Source organism: Arvicola amphibius, chromosome 2 (genome assembly GCF_903992535.2).
Source record: "Arvicola amphibius chromosome 2, mArvAmp1.2, whole genome shotgun sequence".
Taxonomy (NCBI): domain Eukaryota; kingdom Metazoa; phylum Chordata; class Mammalia; order Rodentia; family Cricetidae; genus Arvicola; species Arvicola amphibius.
In genome coordinates, this window is record NC_052048.2 from 150,478,859 (window position 1) to 150,502,810 (window position 23,952).

Sequence of the window (23,952 nt, forward strand, 5' to 3'; positions counted from 1 at the left end):
GGAGGAGGAGGAGGAAGAGGAAGAGAAGGAAGAGGAGGAGGAAGAAGAGGAGGAGGAGGAAGTAGAAGAAGCAGCTAGAAACAGCTTTTGTGAAGGTCATGAATAATCTCTAGTTGTCAAATCCAATCGTCTCTTCCCTGCCAAGCATAGTCAGTCTCTCTTGGGACACTGACATAACTTTTCTCTCCCTTCCATCCAAGAGATTATTTTCCTCCTAGCCTCAGTAAGGCCATGTTTTGGTCTCTACTGAGACTTCTTTCTTTCTTTCTCTGTTATCTGTGTGGTTTAAGAGCTCACATGGTCTACAAGCCTTGAAACAACTAGCGTAATAACTTGATTCTTTGATCCCAGTTCTGGAAATGTAATCCCTAAGTCTCTGGTGTTCCGTAGCTCCTGAATACTTTTTTTTTCTTCTTTCTTTCTTTCTTTCTTTCTTTCTTTCTTTCTTTCTTTCTTTCCTCTTTCTCTCTCTCTCTCTCTCTCTCTCTCTCTCTCTCTCTCTCTCTCTCTCTCTCTCTCTCTCTCTCTCTCTCTCTTTTTGAGACAGAGTTTCTCTGTGGCTTTAAAGCCTGTCCTGGAACTAGCTCTTGCAGACCAGGCTGGTCTCGAACTCACAGAGATCCGCCTGCCTCTGCCTCCCGAGTGCTGGGATTAAAGGCGTGCACCACCACCACCCGGCTGGTTCCTGACTTCTTAACGGAAGTATCCTTATTGCTCCAAGAGGCACTGATGGAGTATGCTAATGGGCTCATGGTGGACCCCTAGACAGCTGACACTAATAAGATGACTGAAGATGGGGCTAGCTATGCCAGAAATATCAACCTCATAATTAAACTTGGAATCTGTCACTCAACTTCGAGAGAGGGGATGAGAGAGAATGAGTTGGATCTCATGGTGTTGATTCAGTCAGTCACACCCACAGTAAAACTACGCACACTGAAGCTTAGGGGAGCTTCACTGGCAGGCAGTACTCTGCATACTGTTATATATCAATACGTTGGAGCATGGCATATCCTGACTCATTTGGGAAAGGACCCACCCAGACCTATCTGGATGTCTTCCTTCTGCTAGTTCTGATTTGAATCTATTGGCTATAATGAAACTGTAATTATAAGCACAGCATATTCCTGAATTTTGTGGGGAATTCTCTCAAATGTTTGAATGTGGGAGGTAGTAAGAATCCCAGAATTTAGAGTCCAAGGTAGAGATAGCCTAAAGCCTCACAAATGGGATGTTCATATCTGAAGTGAGTGCCATATTAGACTCAACCAGGTAGATAGTGTCTAAAGTCATCCAACCTATAACTCCCAAATCTATCCATCTCTAAACCTTGAACTCCAACCTCCTATACTCATCTACTCGCTCACTACTTGAAAGTCACCTGAGATTTTAGCAGAGTCAAAGGTGGAACACTTAGTTTCTAGCTACTTGGCTGTTCCCCAGGCTGAGCACTTCAGCAATGGTCCTGCCCTGTGTCCTTTCCCTTCAGATACAGATCTAGAAGGTATTCTTGATGATTCACTTCACATGTGCCCATCCGTTGCTTCCCGTCCCTTCTCGCCATGCACACTGCTGCTTTGCCTACTCTGACTTAACTTGGCTTATTGCAAAGTTATCAGCTTGCAAAACATTTCCTCAGCTTCCCTTCTAGCTCTGAACCCACCATGCCCATTCCTGAACTGACCTTGTAAAAATGAAAACCAGGGGGCTGGGGAAGACCGTTGCAGAGGATCTGGTTTCAATGCCCAGTACCACCTCCCACCCCCGGCAGCTTACAACTGTTCATAACTCCAGTTCCAGAGGATGCAATATCATCTTCTGACCTCAGATACGAAGATGCATACAGTGCACATACACGCAGGCAGATAAAACACTCAAACACATAAAATAAAAATTAGTATAAGTAGTCTAAAGAAAAATGACCAGGCATACTTGTGAGTAAGGCAATCAGATCTCATTACATTACCCTATTGAACTCCCTCTGCTCGGCTCCTTTCTTATTAGCATACAGTCCATGGCTGGATGACGGCTTAGTTAAGTAAAGGGACTCAATCCTTGCCTAATGACCTGAATGCTAGAGCCCACAGGGTAGAATTGGAGAGCTGACTGCAACAAGTTGTTCTTTGAAAACACACACACACACACACACACACACACACACACACCACTGCCCCAGCCCTAGCCCCTAAAGGCCCCTAGGCTTTGTTCTCGCACTTCCCTCTAGTCTGTCATTCCAGCTAGGCCTGTGTGGCCTCTTTCTGGGGGGCGGGGTCTAGAGCACATCCAGCTATCCCTTTCCCAGGAGGCTTTTCCTGGTTCTCTTGCCCTTAGCCCTATTGCTCGCTCTGTCTTCCTGTCTTCCCCGATCTGGACACTTGGAGCACTGGCCACCCTCTACCTTTGCTTAACGTGATTGCTTTTTTGGCTAGTTTATTGACCTTCGCCTCCTACAAAGGAAAAGGTCTTCCATCCCTGCCTGTCCTGTGTACTTACAACACTGCATAGCCCTGAACAGGCACTAGTAAATTACTGTTAAACAAACAGAAACTAGAAAAAGTGGGACTCATTGTTTTGATTCAAGGCAGTGGTTAACATGGAAATTTCATGCATTCAAAACACTGGGAATCTGCCTACCTAGCCTAGCTCAGCCTCCTCTGGAAGCCATCATGTAGTCAATGGACTCTGAAATCCTACCCTGGCCTGCCTAACAGAGTCTCACGCATAGCAGTTTTTAGTGAACTGGATTTCCAATCTTCCCCTACAGTCTCAATTCACATTTATCAGTATATAAAATAAGGAGCCTCTTTCACTAAACTACCATGTCCAGTTGGGCTGAATGGCCTTGAGTCCAGCAAGGACACCCTGTGCACCACTCCCACTTGTGCATGGCCGAGGGTTTGGGAAGGAGGCTGGTCAGCCAGTATATATTTCTGCATTTCATCCTCTGCCTCCATCACCCTCTTTCCCGCCAATCCCTTTCCAGAAGGTTCTTACACATAATACCACATCTTCCAAAGCATCTATCTAGCTGTTCCTGGAAATCACTATACTAAGGCTACCATTAAAAAAAAAAAAAAAGATTTTCATCTATGGGGCTGAAGAGATGCCCCAGTGGTTAAGAACACTTGTTCTTGCAGAGGACCCAGGTTCAATTCCAAGCACCCACATGGTGGCTCACCACTGTCTATAACTCCAATTCTAGGGGATCCAATGACCTCTTCTGACCTCCACATTTAAACGGTGCACAGACATACATGTGAACTATACACATAAACCAAAATAAGTAAATCTAAAGGTTTTTAAGATCTTATTTTAATTATATGTGTTGGTGTGGGGCTATGTACATGGGTGCAATGCTCATGGAGGCTAGGGGTGATAGATCCTCTGGAAGTGGAGTTGCAAGGGATTGGGAGCCACCTGCTGAGAGAAGGTGCTGGCAACCAAACAAAGAGTAGTATGTTCTCTTAACTACTGAGCTACCTCTCCACTCCAAAATATTTGGAAGATCTAGGTTTTTCTTTTTGTTTTATATTAATCATTATTATGAGTCTGTTGTCCTAGAGCCATCTAAAACCTCACAGAACCACAGATGAAATGCTGGTTTCAAATTCTCGTCTTAATAAGCAGGAGGCAGATTTTCTTCAGCAGAAAAAAGAGAGGTCTTGCAAAAAGGCTACAGTAACTGATGGGGAAACATTTCTAGATCCTCATAGTAACTGATGGGGGAAACATTTCTAGATCCTCACAGTAACTGATGGGAGAAACATTTCTAGATTCTCACAGTAACTGATGGGGAGCATTTCTAGATCCTCACAGTAACTGAGGGGGGGCATTTCTAGACCCTCATAGCAACTGATGGGGGAAACATTTCTAGATCCTCATAGTAACTGATGGAAAACATTTCTAGATCCTTATGCTGCTGTAATTCTGGGCATTGCCTCCCAAATTCCAGGGCTCAAAGACATCCCCCAAATAAAATACCCTGACCGAAAATGTCCTATGAATTATCATATTCAAACTAAAGTAGGAAATAGGCCTTTGTAAAGCCTAGCAAGTTCTCTGGGGCTTTCCCAGATCTGTTGCTACACCTGCACAAACCCAAGGAAAGGCTCCTCTGGGCCCATGAGCTCCTAGCCACCTGGAGAAACGGGAGTGTAGGACCATGGACAAGAGCTGAGCAAACTTCCTGGCAATGCCTGGTGAGCTAGGTCCAATGCCTTCAAAACCAGACCTAGAGAGTCAGGAATGTGCCTCTGTTGTTAGGGTGCCTGCACCAGTCTGTGGTCAGAGGCCTACAATCCCGGCACTCAGGAGGTGGAAACAGGAGCAGCAGGAGTCCAAGGCCACCCTTGGCTATATAAAGAATTCAAGGCCACCCTGGGCTATATAAAGAATTCAAGGCCACCCTGGGCTATATGAGTTTTTGCCCCAAACACCCTAAAACATAAAATTAAAGTAAATTAAAAATGCCAAATCTCGAAATGGTGGCTAGGGGCTATTGAAGTGGCTGCTATTATCATTTCTTCTGGTGTCAGTGGTCAACCTCCTGGTTCTCCTCCACATACATTCCACTTCAAACAAGGACTCACCTCTCCCATCCAGTGATAATTCCTCCAGACTTTAAAAGGCTGCCACCAGCAAAATCACCCTAGAAAGGAACAGGCTGAAAGCAAGCAACTCTACTGCAGGCTTCAGCTGCTCTGGACCTAATACCCAAGGGCTCTAGAAGAGGCACACATTACTCACTTGGGCCAGAGTCTAGTCCAAGCTCCCCTTCCATTGAGTCACGCGAGCCCCATGGGTACGGCTGCTCTTCCTGTTTGATCCACGACAAAATGTCATGTGCTGAGATGAGAGATTCTGTTATCAGGAAAAAAGGCAACCTTAAGACTTGATTCAGTTTCACAGAGTACCCACTATCCACTGATCAGAGAGACCACGGGGCCAGGCTATGCTGGAGAAAAGCTCAGCTTTGAAGGCCCACAGCACCACAGCTGGCTGGTCTGACTAACTGTGCAAAGGCAGCAGCCAGGGCCACTGACAAGCCCACTGCAAGACCTGAGGACTCCGAGAGGACTCTGCTTCCACCTGCTGGGTCCTTTCACCGGACTCCTAGGCTCAATTTCTCATCCTACTCTCCATAGACTAGGATGAGACCTTCCAGCTCTAAAAATTCATATATAAACCCATCCCCAGCTCAGGGGCTGAGTTTCCCTAAACAGCTGGAACATCCCCAGAATTTTCATGGGAGTTATCATACAAATGAAATTCCAGAAAGGGACTGGAGAGATTGACAGCACTCGCTGCTCTTGCAGAGGACCCAAGTCCACTCCACCTATATCAGCAGCTCACAACCTTCTATACTTGAGCCCCAGGGAATCTGGCCTCTGTAGGCACCCATATACAAATAACTAAAAATAAAATACATCCTGAAAAAAAAAAGAAATTCCAGAAAATATAAATTACTTGTTCTTTGACACACAAACACACATGGCTTTTAGAAGCCTTTTGGTTTTGAATCTTCAAAAAGCAATGTCAAGGTAATTTTTGTATCATTTCCACTGACACAATGAATATTAAATTTAATAATTCACTGTGACATCTTTCTCACCTGAATTGGGATCTGTGGGAATATCTCTCTCTGCCAAATCTTGCTGGTCCCACACACACTGCGGTTCCTCTTGCTTAATGCGGGACAAGAGGTCCTGGGCCGAGATGGGGGAGTCTACTCGGAAGAACAACGGCGACAAAGGCGTTAGAGAAGGGGAATTCCCACCAGTCTGTGTTTTCAGTGAATACAATTTCATGCAATTGTTTGTTTTCTTTAAAAGTTAAGGATAAGAATAAATAAATTATCCCACTTAACTAAAGGTTCCAGCCACTCTGGCCATAATGAATGGAGCTGTGGCCGAAGTCCAGCGGATGTCACAGGGCTGTGAGTAGGATACAAAATGTCCCCAGACACTTAACTAGCCAGGATGAGGTCTCTGCTCTGGAGCTATGACCTCCACAGAAGAAGGGACCTCATGAAGGCATTTCCCAGGAAAACAGCCCTCCAAGGAGGCCTCTTATCAGTATCTGAATGGAACTTTTCTAAGACAAAACATCCTTTAATTCATAGGCTTCTAAACCAGTGGACAACACCTGTAATCCCCACACTTGGGAGGAGGAGGCAGGAGGATCAGAAGTTCAGGTCACCCCTGACTACATAGAAAGTTCGAGGCTAGCTACATGAGTCTCTCTATCAAAACTTTTTCTCTTTTTTTGTAATCAAACCAAATTTATCCTTTATTTACCACCTTCTTATCTCTTAATGGTTTCTCGAGACTTGATGCTTTAAGGAACTCATCTGACAACCGGTGGAGGCACAGCGCCTGCCCTTTGGCCGCCATCACTTGCCTGTGTGTCTCAGGCTTTCCTGGAGGAGGGATGAGGTTGGAGTAAATGGCGGCTACCTTCAGTGTCCACATGGCAATACCAATCAGGTATCAGTTAAACATCATCCCGGATGTTATTATGAAGGGATTTTAGCTGAGATTAACACTGAAGCCGGTAGACTGAATATAGCAGACGATCCACTATAATGGGGATGGGCCTCATCCAACCCGGGGAAGGTCTTAACTGAAAAAGATGACCAACCCAAGGAAGAGGGGATTCTGTCAGCAGACAGTCTTTCCCGGGTCCCATCCTGCTGGCCTTCTTGCTAGCAAATTTTGGATCTGTCAGACACTATAATCACAATAGCCAGTTTGTTAAAACAAATCCCTCTATATGAATACATGTACATGATCACATTGCACACACACAAACCATTGGTTTCTTCTCTCTGGAGATTGCACACACCTGCCATAACAGATTCTCATCTAAATACAGCTCAGCTAAAACACCATTGAGGGCATGCAGCAACGGGGTACCTGGCGTGGAAGTGGTAGCCCATAAATATTTGTGTAATGTAACTTTGTGGTCCAGGAACAGGTCTTACTGGCTTTGATATTCTGCCACCCATAGAGCCCAATAAAGTGCTTGTACTAAGCTGTTTTTACAAGGAACAGAGGGACAATCCAAAACTTACTAGACAAAGAAGAGGAAAAAACAGAATAGAACAGGCAAAGCTGAATGTAGTTATAAACTCTCAGTGCTGAGCACCATGTTTGTACCTCTGTAGACGCCTTCTCAGCCCAGTTCTGGGGTCACAGCTCTTCCTCTGCTAGCCAAGCCCTCTGGGGGTTACAGACCCCTCCTGGGCCAAGCGGCTATATTTGGTTCACTTACCAGTGATGGATTCTGTGGGGATGGCTCTTTCTTCCAGACCCCTCTGGCCCCGAACACACAGGGCTTCCTCTCGCTTCACCTGGGAAGACATGTCCTGTGCAGGCACCAGGGGCTCTGTTCCTGGGGAGAGAGGACCATACTTCTTAGAATCTTTTTTCAGTTTATTGGTCACCAGGGTGTTCTGTGGTCAGAATCATAGTTGTCAGCACTCCAGGGGACAGCACAAGCGTCTTGGATCCCTACTGGAGATATGTGGGACCCTGAGGAGCAGAAAGTTCCAGTAGCAGAGAAGTGAGAATATTCAAGAAAAAGGGACAAGTAAAAGGATGTGATGGCTCATGGCTGCAATCCAATCAGTCAAGAGGCTGAGGCAGGAGAATCACCATGAGTTGGAAGAGAGTTTGAGCTACATAATGAGTTCTAATCCAGGTTGGGCTCAGAGTAAGACCATGTCCCAAAAAACAAGACTAGCCCAACAGCAGCAAAAAGTCTGAGAAGCCACAGACAGGCTTTGAAGACGGTAGGCATCCCTTATAACTGCTGGGGCCAAGCAGAGCTCGGAACAGGTTTGTGTGGGAGTCACTTGCCCCTGGTTTGGGATTTGTTGTTGTTGTTGTTTGTCTGTTTTTTACTGTAGTGTCCAGATACAAACAAATTGCTCTATGAAGTAATCAGGCTGAGCATAAGTACAATCAAATACTGATGTTGGGTGAATAAAAGTCAACAGCCTATATTTTTCACAGAATCCCACTTTGTGACCAACAGGCCTTTTTTTTTTTTTTTTTCCTTTTTTCTTTTGAAACTTTCTGGGACAATGTAATAGCTCTTGGTGGAAGACACCTCAGGTAACAGGAAAGACTACGGAAGAATCTGAAGAGAGTGATCCTGGTTTCAACTCCATCGCCATCTTGCTCCGTGAGCCACTTCACCTCTTTGGGTTTGTCTGGCCTTTTCACCTAAAGTAAGTTCTGGTTCTGTTTTATGACCCATGATGGTTTGATAACTCAGTGAAACTGCTGAAATTACAGGGCTCAATATGTAAAAAGCTGTCATACAATATTAGAAACTGTAACCACAGCTGCTAAAGAAAATCCAAGGTGCTTGAAGACTGGGAAAGGCCACTGAAATGAAACATCCTCCTGTGAAATCCAGAGACAGAGGCAGGCCTACCTGCAAGAAAGGGAAGTAGGGAAAGGCTGCTAGTGAGTGTGGGGATTCTCAATCTGCATGTGTGCCTGCAGGCCAGAAGAAGGCACCAGATCTCATTACAGATGGTTGTGAGCCACCATGTGGTTGCTGGGAACTGAACTCAGGGCCTCTGGAAGAGCAGCCAGGGCTCTTAACCACTGAGCCATCTCTCTAGCCCCAAGTTGCTAATTTAAAAGGAATAATTTTATGACCAATAAACTATAACAAAACTAAAGATTGGGGAGGAGAAAGAACAGTGCTGGGAATTTCCATGAAAATATTATTTTAAAACAGTGGTGGGGGTCAATAGCCAAGGGGTGAGAGTTCATACGTCAACAGAGGACAACAATATAGTGTCACTCCACACCTTGCCCAACATTGTTCAAGAAGCAGAGGCACCTGGGGAAGACCTCCAGGGCAGAACTAGGGCTAGACCCTAGTGTCTTCCATCCCAGTAAAAGCTGCCAAAAGTGATATTCTTAGGACTAATGGTTCCTTTATGAGGGGAAAGACTTGAGGCAAGTGGGGAGGTGTGTGCATATTAAAGCAGGAATGGGCTGAGATGCAGATTATACTCGGGCAGTAAGCAAGCAGTCAGGCAGGACCACACCTCTGCTGCGGCCTTCTTTCCACCTCCTCTGGGAGTCTCCCAAGTCTAAGACCTCATGTACCCCATCAAGGTGTCTCAGCTCAAGCCTTTCCTTACTTGGTTTTTATTTTTTGAGATAGGGTCTCACTATGTCACCCTTGCTGGTCTGGAATTCTCTACATAGACCAGGCTGGCCTCATACCCACAGAAATCAACTTGTCTCTAATGCCTCTTGAGTGTGAGGATTAAGGATACGTACCACACCTAGTCTCTTCCCCTAGTTCACCGATAAGCTCAGAGCCATCAAAGGTCAGGCAATAAGTATGGCATGGTTTTAGGTCCTGAGGGCATGTCTTGTGGCAGAAGTGGCTCCTAGGAGCATTAAGAGCTAGTCTCTCCTGAGACATACAATATGGACTCCTTGTGCGAGTACAGGGTGCCCAAGCTCTCCTCTTCTGCGCCTCCCTGTTCCCATCCCTAGCTCAACAGCCATTACCTGTGTCTGCAGCCACTGGGATTTCTCTCTCTTCAGGGTGCTGCTGCTCCCACACACAAGGCTCTTCCCTAGGTTCTGCCTGGACTGGAGCATCTGGCTTGGACACTGGGCCATCTGTGTCTGTGAGAGGGAGAGAAAGGGAAAGAAGGGTTGTAGGGAGTTGACTAGTGAGTGCAGACTGAGGTGCTGGGTGGAGCCGGGCTCTCTGTTGCCAGTGTCCCTCAGAATGGTAGTCATTATGTAAGGAGGCAACCATGAACGCAAGCCAACAGGATCCTGGGCTTCCAAGGTAGAAAGAACTGGTTTCCAAAAGTCAAGAGCACACTACCCACAGCTGACCCCAGGCTGTTAGGAGGCAATAAGGGGATAGAAACTTGATATTTTATGGTATTTTAGAATAACAGTAGTGTCATATACACTACCACAGTGACAGGCTCAGTTGCCACCCTTTTAATTTGCATCCTATCATAAAAAGTTCCGTGTTCCTTTCCTTTATGCCCCTTTGCATCTTAGAACCCTGAGCAGAAAGCGCTCGTCAATGGAGGGGAGGTATCCTTACCCAGGGACATCAGGGTCTTGTAGTTCTCCTTCACCAGATTGCTGTAGAGCTCCTTCTGCCACTCATCTAAGTTCTTCCATTCATCCTCAGAGAAGTAGACAGCAATGTCGACGAATGTCACTGGGACCTGGGCCAACAAGGGGTTCAGTCAGTAGCCTGCTGCTGTTCCTCATCCCACTCTCCTGGGACCACAGAGCCAGCCTATCTCAGGCTTGGCCTCTGTTCCCAGCACCCCAATTTCTACATCCCAGGTCACATCTGTCCATCCAGAGGTTCAGAATTCCCTGTAGCTGGCCTTCCTAGGTATCCAATAGCAATGGTGTTATTGCTACCCTTTTCCTTCTTTTTTTTTTTTGTTTTTTGTTGTTGTTGTTTGTTTGTTTTTTGGTTTTTTGAAACAGGGTTTCTCTGTAGCTTTGGAGCCTGTCCCGGTACTAGCTCTTGTAGACCAGATTGGCCTTGAATCACAGAGATCACCTGCTTCTGACTCCTGAGTGCTGGGATTAAGGGCGGGTACCACCACCACCTGGCCTTCTTTTGTTGTAAACATTTTATTTATTTGCTGTGTATTATACAAATGTGTGTAGAAACATCTATGCAATGGAACATGCAGAGGTCAGAGAACAACTTGCAGGAACTGGTTCTCAAATTCTACCAGGATCTAGTCTGTCATACTTAGTAGCAAGAGCCCTTTCCTGATGAGCCATTTCTTGGCTTTCTCTTTTCTTTTTCATTAAACACTTAGTCCTGCCCTTTGCCATTTCAGACAACTAGACACCGAAGGCAAAGCCAGAGTCATTGTGCTTCTTTGGGAGTTCAGGGTACAGGGATATGAGAGATGCCAAATGTGGGGATCAGGAAGCCAAGAGCTGTAAAATTGCATGACAAAACCTGTATTTCAGGTCGGATCACCTGTGTGTACACAGTTAATTTTTTTTTCAAGATTTATTTTTATTTTATGTGTGTGAGTGTTTTGTCTACATGAAAATGTCTGTGTACCCTACTTACAGAGGCCAGAAGAGGGGCTCGAGTCTCTGGAACTGGAGTTACAATGGTTGTAAGCTTCAATTTGGGTGCTGGGAATCAAACCCGAGTCCCTTATAGGAACAGTCAGTGATCTTAACCACTGAGCCATTTTTCCAGTCCCCAAAAGTTAAATTTTGTCACAAAAAATGGACAATCCAAGGCATGTGCCTCAGCACCAGGATCCTGAGCTGTCTTTATGAGGAAGTTCTGGTATGGCCGTGGCTGCCACCAGTCACTGCCAGTCAAGGTATTCTCACCTTTTGTAGAGAGCTGCAGTAGCCTCAGCCATGCCCACCTCAGCCTCTCCAGCACCACCTCACTCCTAACCAAGTCGTTTCACTTCCATTAACTAATTCCTGAACTTCCCTCTCTGATCACACAGGCTTCCCTCCTGCCCCTCTCACATCCCTAGTGAACCAGTGTCTGACTCTCACCCTGCGATCCAGGCCCCTCGTCTACATACCTGCCTGCATGTTCAGGGCCAAAGCTGGCCTGTGTGGGACATTGGTGTGAATGAAAAAGAATGGGCAGGGCCAGGTGCAAAGCTACTGATGCAAGGTCTGTCAGCCCACAAGCCAGGTGCATAAAACTGCAAGAGGACCCTATGCAAGTGTGATATACACAACCGTGCAGTGGCCATGTGCCTACCAATTGACAGCTCCCTGTCCATCATTAGGGTTAGAACCAGAGCTCCTACCAGACTTGGGCGAATCCCCAATCTGGGAAAGCATGCAACCCCTTTCTTCATTTTATTTCCCTGTTGCTAGATGAAACTACAGAATTCTGCCATCAACATCTGCCACAAGTTCACACCAGCTGCCCCTTGGCTGCCTTGGAAGCCTTTGTTGGCCTCTGATTGACACCTTGTCAGGTTCCCCGGAAGTTTACTGCAAACCTCACTCCCCAGCACCATCTGGCCTCCCTGCACTATCTCCTACCTCTCTCTGACCCCAGGCTGGTGTTAGGGGGCCTCTTCTCTGCCCCTTTCTTCTTGCTAAGTCAAACCTGCTATATTCATTCTGTATTTCTCCACTGCCTCCCATCTGCAAAAGTCAATCCAAATAATGCTGATGTTCCACATCTCCAGTTTCTCTCTCTCTCTCTCTCTCTCTCTCTCTCTCTCTCTCTCTCTCTCTCTCTCTCTCTCTCTCTCTCTGGCTTTTTCTCCTGAGGGTCATCTCAGCTTAGGAAACCTTCATTCTCTCAGACTAGATGGCTTCGTGGGTGAGGATACTGGCCACCAAGCATGGTGACCTGAGTCCAATTCCCAAAACCCACACGATGGAAGGAGAGAACTTACTCCTGCCTCTACACCTGTGTTACGGTGTATGTGCGTACACATCCACACACACTAAATAAGAATAAATAATAAATAAATAAATAAATAAATAAATAAATAAAATTGAAAACAAAACAGACCCAGCTGGGCAACTGTGGTGCCCGCCTTTAATCCCAGCACTCAGGTGGCAGAGGCAGGCAGATTCCTGCTATCTCCGTTCACTCTGCCTGGCTCCCTTATCCTAGTTAAAGTCTGTTTTTCCTTTTTCAAAATCATATACATTTTAGCTTCATAAAATCTAACATCTATCCTCTAAAACAAAACCATATCCTGAAAATTCACCAATGACTTGCTACTAAAATCTCCCTTTGATAAGACAAACTCTGGTGTTGGAAGTCCTTCTGTTTATGTGTTGCTTTTAGTGGTTAATGAATAAAGAATCTGTTTCAGCCAGTGGCTTAGCAGAATAGAGCTAGGCGGGGAAAACTAAACTGAATGCTGGGAGAAAGAAGGCAGAGTTAGTGAGATGCAATGGAGCTGTTAGAGGGGAAAGACGTGAGCTGCTAGCTGGGACTTTGCCAAGAGCCTTGTGGTAAAATATAAAATAATGGAAATGGATTAATTCTAGATGTAAGAGCTAGATAGCAATACACTTAAGTGATTGGCAAAGCAGTGATTTAAATAATATAGTTTTGCTTTTCCTGTAAGTAGCCAGAGGTGACCCGTGAAGACAGTTCACTACTCTCTTGACCCAGAAAACCCTAAAAATCATGCAAGTCAAGAGGATCAAACCTTCAGGTTCACTTTAAGAACACCCGTGAAACGGCCCAGGCCATCAAGGGTATGCATATCTGAAAAGCCACCAAGTATCTGAAAGATGTCACTTTGAAGAAGCAGTGTGTGCCATTCCGACGGTACAATGGTGGAGTCAGTAGGTGCGCCCAGGCCAAACAGTGGGGCTGGACACAGGGTCGGTGGCCAAAAAAGAGTGCGGAATTTTTGCTGTACATGCTTAAAAATGCAGAAAGCAATTCTGAACTGAAGGGTTTAGATGTAGGCTAACAGTCATTGAACACATCCAGGTGAACAAAGCACCTAAGATGTGTCGACGAACTTACAGAGCTCATGGCCGGATTAACCCATACATGAGCTCCCCCTGCCACATGGAGATAATTCTCACTGAAAAGGAACAGATTGTTCCAAAGCCAGAAGAGGAGGTTGCACAGAAGAAAAAGATATCCCAGAAGAAACTGAAGAAACAAAAACTTCTGGCATGGGAATAAATTCAACATGAAATAAATGCAGATAAAAGTAATATATATAGTTTCTGCGTGATTATTTTGGGAGTCCCCCTTTCTAGAGCTTTCTTGTTCGGTTCCTGTGACTGTGTTGCCTGTTATTCAGCTGCTCATGTCCTCTTTGCTGTTTCTTCATCTTCAGAGATGAAGCTCTGCTATTATCTTTTTCTGTTTCTTCTCCTTTCTCTTGGCAATGTCATTGTTTTTATTGCAACTGTTACCTCTTTAAGGAAGGCTTAAGCTTTCTTTGTCGCCTTCAAGTTCCACAGCCTTCTAAGTCACTCCTTCAATCACCTGTAAGCATCTAGCACTAAATATATCCAAGGTGTGTTCACCATCTTCTGCAGTATAGCGGCCTCTTCATTTTATTTTACCATTTTCTTGGAGAATCAAAACTTCAGAATAATTTCTATACAGTTGGAAGCAGGCATCACTCTTTAAAGCCTCATGCTGACATAATATAGAAATCTAAGCCACAGTCTGAGATAGAAAGGAGCCTGCAGAGTAACTGCAGACAGGAAAGCCTACCCATGAATTAGTTAGAAATCCATCAGTAGACATATAGGGCTAAAGGATCGGAGAGACTATATCCTTCCTGGACCTAACAGATAACAAAAATGCATCTTGAACACCCAAGGACATACAGTGAGCCATTAACTGTGGCACACAACACTCATGAACACTCTAAGTTTGTAGTGGTTATAGAACACACCAGTGATTTCTTTTTTTTTTGTTTTGTTTTTTTTGTTTGTTTGTTTTTTTGTTTTTCGAGACAGGGTTTCTCTGCAACTTTTTTAGAGCCTGGCCTGGAACTAGCTCTTGTAGACCAGGCTGGCCTCGAACTCACAGAGATCCGCCTGCCTCTGCCTCCCGAGTGCTGGGATTAAAGGCGTGCACCACCACCGCCCGGCACCAGTGATTTCTTTTGTGCGTATGTGTTCATGTTTGTGTGTGCAGGCTCACATATGTGTATAGGTATGTGTGTATGCCTGGGTATTCACTTCCTTTGAGACAGGCTTTCAATGACTTAGAGCTCATCTATTAGATTAGATTGGCTGGCCATCGAGCCCAAGGGATCTTGTGTTTACACCTCCCTAGCATGCAATTACAAATACACACCAACATGCCTGGCTATTTTTCATGGATTCTGGGAGTCAAACTCAGGTCCTTGTGCTTGTATGGCAAGCATGTTGCTGATTGAGCTGTCTCCCTAGCCCAATAAACATTTTTTCAATCCCTTCAGGTTAGACAAGCCTAATTCTCTACCTCTTGAATGCAGGCAGAATTTGGTAACTGCCTTATAGCAAATGAAGTGAAACTGTATAGCACAGACTCCACAACACCCATCCTAGTCTCTCTTTGAATCCCTCATTCTAGGAAACAGAGAGGTAGCGTCTATGTTGTAAGTAAGGTCAAGGAGTCTTGGGGGGGGCAAACAACCAGGTAAGGAGTTGAAGTCAACCTTTAAATGACAGCATTACCAGTCAAAAGTCACACTGAAACCTCACAGGACTGACTGAGCAGAACCACCCAAGCTGTCCCCAGTTCCTCACTCACAGAAACGATCAGGTGATATATATTTTTAAGCTACCATTTTGGGGTCATTTGCTGCCTTTCAACAAGTAAGTAAGAATGACTACATAGTGTTTTCCCATAAACAAAAATCAATGACTTCTTGTAACTCTAAAAAGCAATTACAATGTTATCTTCATGCTATAAACGACAACACTGAAGCTCAAAGGGACCAAGTAGGACTTTGCATTACTTCTGACACTTCTTTAAGAAGAAACTGAAGAGGTTCAGAGGCAACAAAATATACTTGGCCAATAGTAGGAAAGTCGGAAGATGGCACAGTCAAGATGCAAACCCAAGCCTGCTGGAAAAAAAAAAAAAAACCCTAACATTTCCATTATCATGCAATGGTGCATGACAATGCAAGGCTCCTATCACTTTATTCAACCTATAGAACAAGTGGCGGCAGGTAACGATACTGCACATATTAAGGCACACAGTAGAGACAACAGCAAAGGGAAGCAGATAACGAGATGCTGATCATGCTACTCAAGCAACATATGCAAAATCACAGTTGCCGCAGGATCCACTCAGGGCAACTACAGCTCAGTTTCTTGCAGCCTAGACACACGGATGTCTGGCAGCTCTCCTGGTAGTGTCAACAGACTGGGTGTCCCTACTAAGGCATGGTCCCTTCCTAGGAGTTCTGAGTTCTTTAGTGAAAGACTAAGTAAATGTGTTTCACATGCCATCTCTAAGCTGGTTGCCACTATCAACACAAGGTACAGCCATGAACCAATAATTTACATTCTGATTAGGGGAAGCTAACCAAATGAAAAAAAAAGTAAATATTCAAGATTCAGGAAGAACCTGGTACTTTGCTTATTTCTTCTTTCGGACAGGGCCTTGTTATATAGCCCAGGCTGGCTTTGAACTCAATTATCCCAGACTGGCTGCAAACTCAAAATCTTCCTGCTTACCAAACGCTGGTATTCCAAGCATGTGCTACCACACTCAGTGTGGGGCTTGATTCCTTAGTAATAAGGTGATCATGGGAGGGCACATGGATTAAATAACAGCTAAGCAAACCCCATGGAAGTGGGGGACTGAGTAGAGAAGCAGCCAGATAATCAGGGAAGGTGCTTCAGGGAGGAATGCCCCTAAAGAAGGTGGCAAAAACCTGGATGTTTATTCAGAAGATATGGGAAGCCAGGGGTTGATGTGATGGCTCGATGTGCAGAGACACCTGCTACCAACCCTGGCAACCTGAGTTCCATCCCTGGGACCCAAATAGAAGGTCAGAATCCACTCCAACAGATTGTCCTCTGATCTCCACAGACATGCTATGGTACATGCCCCTCAACCACCTAAATAAAATACACTTTAAAAAAAAATTAAACCAAAGCTTACATGTGAACTACATTTAAAAAAGAAGAAAAAGATGAGAAGCCAACAGATAGGTACAGTATGAGACTTTTTTTTTAAAGACAGGGTCTCATATATCCCTAGGGTGGCCTTGAATTTGCTATGTAGCCTTGATGATCTTCAAATTCAGATCCTCCTGCTTCCACTTCCCTTTCACAAGTACTGTGATTACAGGCGTGTGCTACCATGCCGAAGTTTATGAGGTGCTAGGGATCAGTTCATGCATGTTGGGCAAGCGTTCTACCAAATGAGCCACATCTCCAGCCCATGAATGAGGTATTTGAATGGGATCACTGCGGCTATTCTTTTAGGTATATATTGTAGCATGGGACCTAAACAAGGATGGGGAACAGGAGCAGGTCAAGAGGTTGAAACAATAAAAAGGTAGATGAGACTGGCTGGAAGCAGGTGATGGGACTGGTCAGACTATGGGGGTGTACCAGAGGTGGAGTATGAGAAAGACAGTAGCTAAGATCCCAAGACTTCGATCTGAATGACGGAAAGGATGGATATGTCATCAGCAAAGATGAGGGTGACTTTGGACAAAACAGGCTTTAGGCAAAAGACCCATAGTTCAGTCTGGTCATATTAAATCCAGAATGCTAAGGTAACAGAAAGAAATGTGCACCTGACCTCCAAGAAAAAAATTAGGGGTGGGGTAGATGGGAAAGGGTGCATATGGGAGTCATAAGCGAATAAACTGCAGTTTAAACCATGGGTCTGGATGACGTTATGAGCAAAGGGGTGCAAATGAGCACAAATGCTAAGGCTGAGCCAGGACCACTCCACAAACATTCAGATGATGGAAGGAGAAAGCAAAGCCAGCAAGGCAGTCTGAGAACCAGCATCTAGTGAGACAGAGAGAGAATGAAGAGAGAGAGGCATCCTAGAAGCACGTGAAAGGTGTTTTTAACGAAGGAGTAGCCACCTGCTCCTGGTGACGGAATTAAGAGGATGATGGCAGAGACCAGACTAATGGTCTTATAGGTAGACATAATGAAGACCTTAGGAGAGAAGATGGGATAAAAACGTCTGATTGGAGTTGGTTGCAGAGAGAGTTATCCAGTTACCAGTTTACTGAACAGATGAACCTGTTCAATGAGAATAAAGGGTCCAGACAGCCCAGTTCCTCCACTACATAAAGTACAATGAAGGCTAAGAAATAAAGGAACTGAGCCTATAGATTTCAAAAAGTCCTAGGCCAGCAAGAAGGCTTAGCAGATAAAAATATATGTCTCACACTGAGTGGTGGCACACCCCTTTAATCCCAGCACTCAAGAGGCAGAGGGAGGTGGATCTCTGTGAGTTCAAGGCCAGCTTGGTCTATAGAGCAAGTTCCAGGATAACCAGAGCTGTTACAAAGAGCAACCCTGTCTTAAAGAAAGAAAAAGAAAAAAAGAAAGGAAGAAAGGAGGAAAGAAAGAAAGAAGGAAAGAAGAAAAGGGAAAAAAATGTATGCCTCACAAGCCTGATGACCTAAGTTCAACCCCAGAACCCACGGTACAAAGAGTGACCCAAGTCCTGAAAACTCTCACCCAACCACGTCTGACTCGTTACATTTTGATTCAAACAAGAAAATGGAGAAAAAGAATCAATTGAAAATCTGAACATTATGATGGAAGAGATGGAGCTTGGGTAATGTGGAACTTGTCATAGATAGACTGGTCTCAAACTCAGAGAGATTTGCTTCCTCTGCCCCAGAGGGGCTGGGATTAAATACATTCACCACGATGGCTGGTATAAATAAAATTACTGATGCCTAGAATTAGCTTCAGAATAAAACAAGTGTTGGGGAATTAGTAGAAAAAAAAGATCAGTCAAGAGTTTGATTGTTGAGGCTCACGATGGGCACTCAGGGGTTTAATAGCCTACCTACTTTGGTATGTATCTGAAGAGCCTGGAATAAAAAGGTAAGGATGTAATGAATATAGATAGCTCTTCCAAGGCATTTTATCTGTACTGATGGTGAGAATGAGGTAGAGGGAAGTGTGGGGTCCAGACAGGACTACAGTATTCACATGGTGGTGTGGAGGGTCTAAGAGAGAGGAGACAGCTGATGATGTAGAGGAAAGAGTGGGGGTGGACACGGAGCCACAGAGACAGCAGACCAAGGGATGAACTTCTGTTTATGGGAACATCTCTTTTGTTTGCTTACTACATCTATTTGCATGCACGTGCGTGTAAGAGAGCAACTTGTGGGAGTCAATTCTCGCCTTCTATAGTTTAGGTCCCCAGGATCAAACTTAAATCATCAGGCTTGACTACAAGTGATTTTTACCAAGCCATTGCCAGCCCTATTTTGCTTTGTTTTTTAATTTATTTATTTTTCTGTGTGTGTGTGTGTGTGTGTGTGTGTGTGTGTGTGTGTGTGGTGTGTGTGTTCCATAAATGAATGCTGGTAATTGCGAAGGTTATTGGATCTCCACTGGATCGCCAGGAACTAGAGTTATAGACAGTTGTGAGCCACTTGATGTGGGTGCTGGGAACTGAACCCGGGTCGTCTGGAAGAGCAGCCAGCGCTCTCAACCACTGAGCCTCTCTCCAGCCCTGCTTATGTTTTATCGAGACAGGGTCTCACGCCATAGACCTGGGCTGGCCTAGAACTCACTATCTAGTTCAAACTGCCTTCGAACACATGGACTCCTACTGCCTCATCTATTCTAGTGCTTAGAGTCCTCGTGTGAACAACTGCATCCAGCTTTGGAAGCCTCCATTCTCTCAGAGAAATAGACAACAGGGCCATCAACTTGAGAATGCAGTATTGATGGACCAGGATGGTGGAAATGAGAATAGAACAGAATTCTAAATTCTAGAAGGACCCATCTGAAATTAGTGATCATAACTCAAAAATGACTCTAGGCAGCATGGTTTCAAGACTTTCTCCTATCCAGACAAACATGTACATTGTCAAGTGAGTAAAACCAAGACAGCTGAACAACTCAGGGAAGCAAGATCAAAGCCTCTAAGATAAGCATATGGGGATGTTGTGGGGAATAGGGCCAGCTCTGCTGGGGCACAACACTCAGGACCAAGTAAAGGGCATAGGACAGGCTTCACATGGCCATTGAGACAGCATGGGACCAGTGAAATCTGCACCGCTTGACAAGATGAGATCAAGGGTTTGTTCACCTGAGTGTATCCTCACCTCTAGCCCTGGCCCTGTCTCACCACATACCTTGGGGGCCTCCCCCTTGCTGCCAGGGGGCAGTCGCAGGACCCAGAAGTTCCTGTTGCGAAGCAGGTTCTCCAGGTTCTCCAGCCTTCGCTGCAGCAGCCCATACTCCTGCAGCAGGGTCCCCAGCACAGCCCACTTGCTCTCCATGTGGTTACCAAATTCCACGGCTGTCTTCTCGCAATCAGCGAGCTTCTTCTCGGCTGTTCCTGTACGTCCCTCCAGGTTCAGCAGCTGGCTAGCCTGGGCATCCACCTTCCTCTCTACAGCCTGAATGGCAGCCACCACGGTCCAGAGTGAGATCTCTGCTGTGGGCAACTGGGGTTCGCGCATCATTCGGTCAGGAAAGACAGGGGCCCTGTCTGGGAAGGGCGGGAACTGGAAAGGCATTGGTCGCCTGGCATCCATGTCCCATTCTTGAGCCTGTGTACAAGGGTAGAAAGTGACAGCTCAAGGTAAAAACGTGTGAGAGAGAAGGCGGCCTAAAATGGGATAACCAACCAAATGCTATGGAGAATCTTTCTTCTACCCAGCATGCACCTCTGGCTGAGCTCATTAATGACATCAGTGACAGCTAGAGCAACCACCCATCCATCCAACTAACCACTCTTCCATTTCCTCTTAGGAGAGCCAGACTGCGTACAAGTTTACCTGCCTTAGCCCATGGCAAGTCTAGGTCATGGCCCCCTGCCTAATGTGTCACAGACCCTTTCTCTGACTAGAACAGCTGCTTTCTTCATGGGCGGCACCGAATGACAAACTTCCCATTTGGCTCTCATTCTTTGTTTCAAGGTAGGAATTTCCATGTAGCTTGTGTGAAGTTAATCTTTGGAGCAATCTCTTTTGCAGGTTAGGGCAAGAATGATTATCTCTGCTTTACAGATGATGAAATTAGGGAACAAAGAAGCAGCTGGTCATTCTTCAGCACCGCCCTGCACTGCCAACCGGCACGGTTCTAGGTGCCACAGGTTAACACAAACACTTTGCAAAAATGCAGCCTCTGCTATTCCTACTAGGCCTACCAACCAGCCAGAGGAGACAAGGACCTAGGCTAGGCGGCAGACCACAAGTCGTTGAGTTCCATACAGAGCCACCTTTTCATAACTATGCAAAATGAAAATAGATTTACTAGGCAATATTACTTATTAGACAGGAAGAGGGGCATTCTTCACCCCCATGAGGGCCACAAGGAAAAGCTCTTCGCTTCCTTCTCTACTTCCTGAGAAGGGGGCTCCCTGTGGCCCAGAGCTGTCTCTGTATTTTTCAGGAGGTCCAGGCTGGGATTTGAGCCCTATGGCAGAGGAAGGAGTGTGTACGCTGGTCAGGGTGTAATGGGTGACAGGCTGATAACTGACTCTTGGTCCCACGCCGGACAGGAGGAAATGTCCCTTTCTCTCTCTCTGTTTTCCCTGCTTCTGCTCTTGGAAAAAGTGGAACCCTACAGCTGTGAGGTGAGCCTTTGACAATCATACAAACTATTTTCTCTAATTCAGAGAAGCTGTGACCGCCCCCACAGCTCAGAGAACCACCCATCTAAGAATTCCTCTCTGACATGGGAGAGAGAACAACCGGGCCCTAGCAATACCAGCCCCTGCCGGGTCCTGGTGGCTGGATTGCCATCAGAGCCATCCACTGGGGCCTTGTCAGAGAAAAGGAGAAGAGTAGCAGTGGAAGTTTAGGAAGTCAGGGGCTGTTGCATCTCACCAGGTTTGAAGATCTATTGCTGATCGTTCTGCTCAAAACCAACACAGAGACTCCAGACTGACTTGTCAAGTCCTAACTCCTGGCTGAGAACCATATGGGAACACGGGAGCCTTCTGCGGAGTCCAGTCCCGGGGCAACTCTAAGCCTCACCTCTGAGACAGTGATCCGCAGCCACTCTGAACCCTCTTCCCCTTGTGTTTTATACCCAAGGCCGTGCCGGCTAAGTCCTAGGCACCCTGAGATCACTTACAGAACGTAAAGAAACAGCTGGAGCCTTCTCTCTAACCCCCAGGACCCCAAGACAACGCTCAGGGATGCGGTTTGGGCGTAGTCAGTTGTCTTAAGCTGCTCGGGCGATTCCAATTTGCAGCCAAGTTTGCTAACCCAAGACGACAAAGTCCCCTTCCAGGCCCTTCCCTGGCTCACCCCTTGTATAGAGGAAAAGTGGGCTGCTCTTTATACTCGGAGAAAGACAGCAATAAAACAGCTTTACACCCTTTTATTAAGCTGACTACAGAGTAAACATGGTTGAAGTGTTCCCTCTGTGGGCCAGGAAAAGGCCTGCCGCAAACCCAGGCGGATCGGACGCCAAGAGGAACCCCGGTCCCCGCTCAGGGAAGCGGCCACGGCCGCACCAGGTCCGGAGCAGCACGGCCCTGCTTCCTGCAACCCGTGGGCCCTGGGCCCGGGCAGCACCGGCCCGGGCAGCTGCTCCGTGGCGGCGCGGAAGGCCCTGGCGCTCGGGGCCTGCGCCGGGCCCTCTCCGGCGGCCGCTCGGGACCGCGGCAGCCGCGAGGCTCCCCGAGGCCCGGCCCCGCCCCGCCCCCACGGCAGCGGCGCGGCCATGGCGCCCGCGGGCGCTGCACCCACCTGCATGGGCGGCATTCCTTCGGCCATTTCCGCGCGCAGCGCCGGCTCCTGGTGGCAGACCTCCTCCGGGGGCAGAGCCTGGGCCCAGCTCCAGCTCCCGCTGTCCAGCCCCAGGCCCTGGATGCCCAGCTGCTGAGGCTGCGGCCGTGTTGACACAAACTGCATCCTGGGAGTGCTGTTCCCCGCTCGGGCCGGCCAGGGAGAAGAAGAACGTTTTCCAGGCGCCTTTCCCCTTGCCGGGGCCGGACAGCTCCATCTACAGCCCGTAGGAGCAAACAGTCCCCTTCGGTGGCGCTCCCCGCCCTTCGCAGCCAGCGCGCCAGCCAATGGCCTGGGAGCTCCTGCCCGCCTGCAGGGCTGGCCGGGGCCACCCCAAGCTGGGGGCCACCGCCGCCCCCAAAGAGGAGATGTGGTGGCGAACCCGGCTGCTAGGTCTGAGGTGGCCGGACTTCATTTCCCAAGCCATGCTGGGGCGTGGACCCTGGGCTTGATTCCTATTGCTTCTAAGAATGCATTGGACATCCCAGGAGAGAATGGTGCCTCACCTTTGTGAAAATTTTACTGAAATATTTACTGAACACCTACTGTGTGTCAGATTCTGCTTAGGCAGAGGGTGGTTTTTGTGGTTGCATACTCAGGTTTAAACATCACTACTGGCTGTGATTTTTGAACATTTACTGTCTCCCAGTTTCCCATGTTCTATATAAACAAGGGTGTGGGGGGGTACATTAGTCTTAATTTAATGTTGAAAACTTAGGAACTAATGCCAGGCACACAGTAGGCTCTCAGCAAAGGTAGTTACCCTAACCCTTTTGCCAGACGTGGTGATGCACACTTTTAATCCCAGCTCTTGAGAGATAGAATCAGGTAGATCTCTGAGTTTATAGCCAGAGATGGCTCAGTAGTTAAGAGCACTGGTTGCTCTTCCAAATGTCCCGAGTTCAATTCCCGACAACCACATGGTGGCTCACAACCATCTGCAATGAGATCCGGTGCCCTCTTGAGGAAGACACCTGGTCAGTTGTCCTCAACAACCTAGATCATGAAACCAAGTATGGACAAGTTCAACAGAATGGCCATATACAAGCTGTCCATGCATCTGTCAGCATTGCCAGGGCATAAACCTCACTTCAAATTTCAGTTTCAGATCTCTGAGTTTATGGCCAGCCAGGTCTTTTTAGTTCTAGGCCAGTATTTTTTTAAAGGTAATCCCCCCCCCCAAAAAAAAAGATAAGTCCCTAAGTCCCTATAGTTATCTACAGCATACTATCCACTTTGTCTTCCTAAATGACCAGTCCTCATCTTGCCTGGGGAGAGCTTATCACCTTAAGGAAAGTCAGACCTGATGGAAGCTATGAGTTTTATTACACTTAAAACTGAGAACAGTGTGAGGCTGTGTGGAGAGGTGAGGTGCCAGAGAGGCTGTCTTCAGAAGGACAGTTATCAAGTGCTTTGTTAGGCTTGCTTCCAGAATGTAAAAATGGGTATTTCATAGCCTTATTATTCTCAAGGAGCTTAGGGGCCAGTGAAGATCACGGTTCCAGAAGTCAGTGGTTTCTTCT

General features: G+C 46.5%; 1 protein-coding gene and 1 pseudogene across 1 annotated transcript in view; one reads left to right on the forward strand and one right to left on the reverse strand.

Annotated features, from left to right (window-relative positions):
* Positions 1-22,836, reverse strand: part of Znf282 (zinc finger protein 282) — a 28,762-nt gene extending 5,926 nt beyond the window's left edge. The window contains exons 1-7 of the mRNA XM_038318058.1: positions 22,391-22,836; positions 19,820-20,239; positions 10,105-10,231; positions 9,546-9,665; positions 7,273-7,392; positions 5,612-5,725; positions 4,747-4,860 (exon numbers count right to left, since the gene is read on the reverse strand). Of these exons, the coding sequence (XP_038173986.1) occupies positions 4,747-4,860; positions 5,612-5,725; positions 7,273-7,392; positions 9,546-9,665; positions 10,105-10,231; positions 19,820-20,239; positions 22,391-22,555 (1,180 nt within the window). The 5' untranslated portion in view covers positions 22,556-22,836. The remainder of the gene's footprint in view (positions 1-4,746; positions 4,861-5,611; positions 5,726-7,272; positions 7,393-9,545; positions 9,666-10,104; positions 10,232-19,819; positions 20,240-22,390) is intronic.
* LOC119806373 lies at positions 13,155-13,692 on the forward strand (annotated as a pseudogene).
* Positions 22,837-23,952: the final 1,116 nt, after the last annotated feature.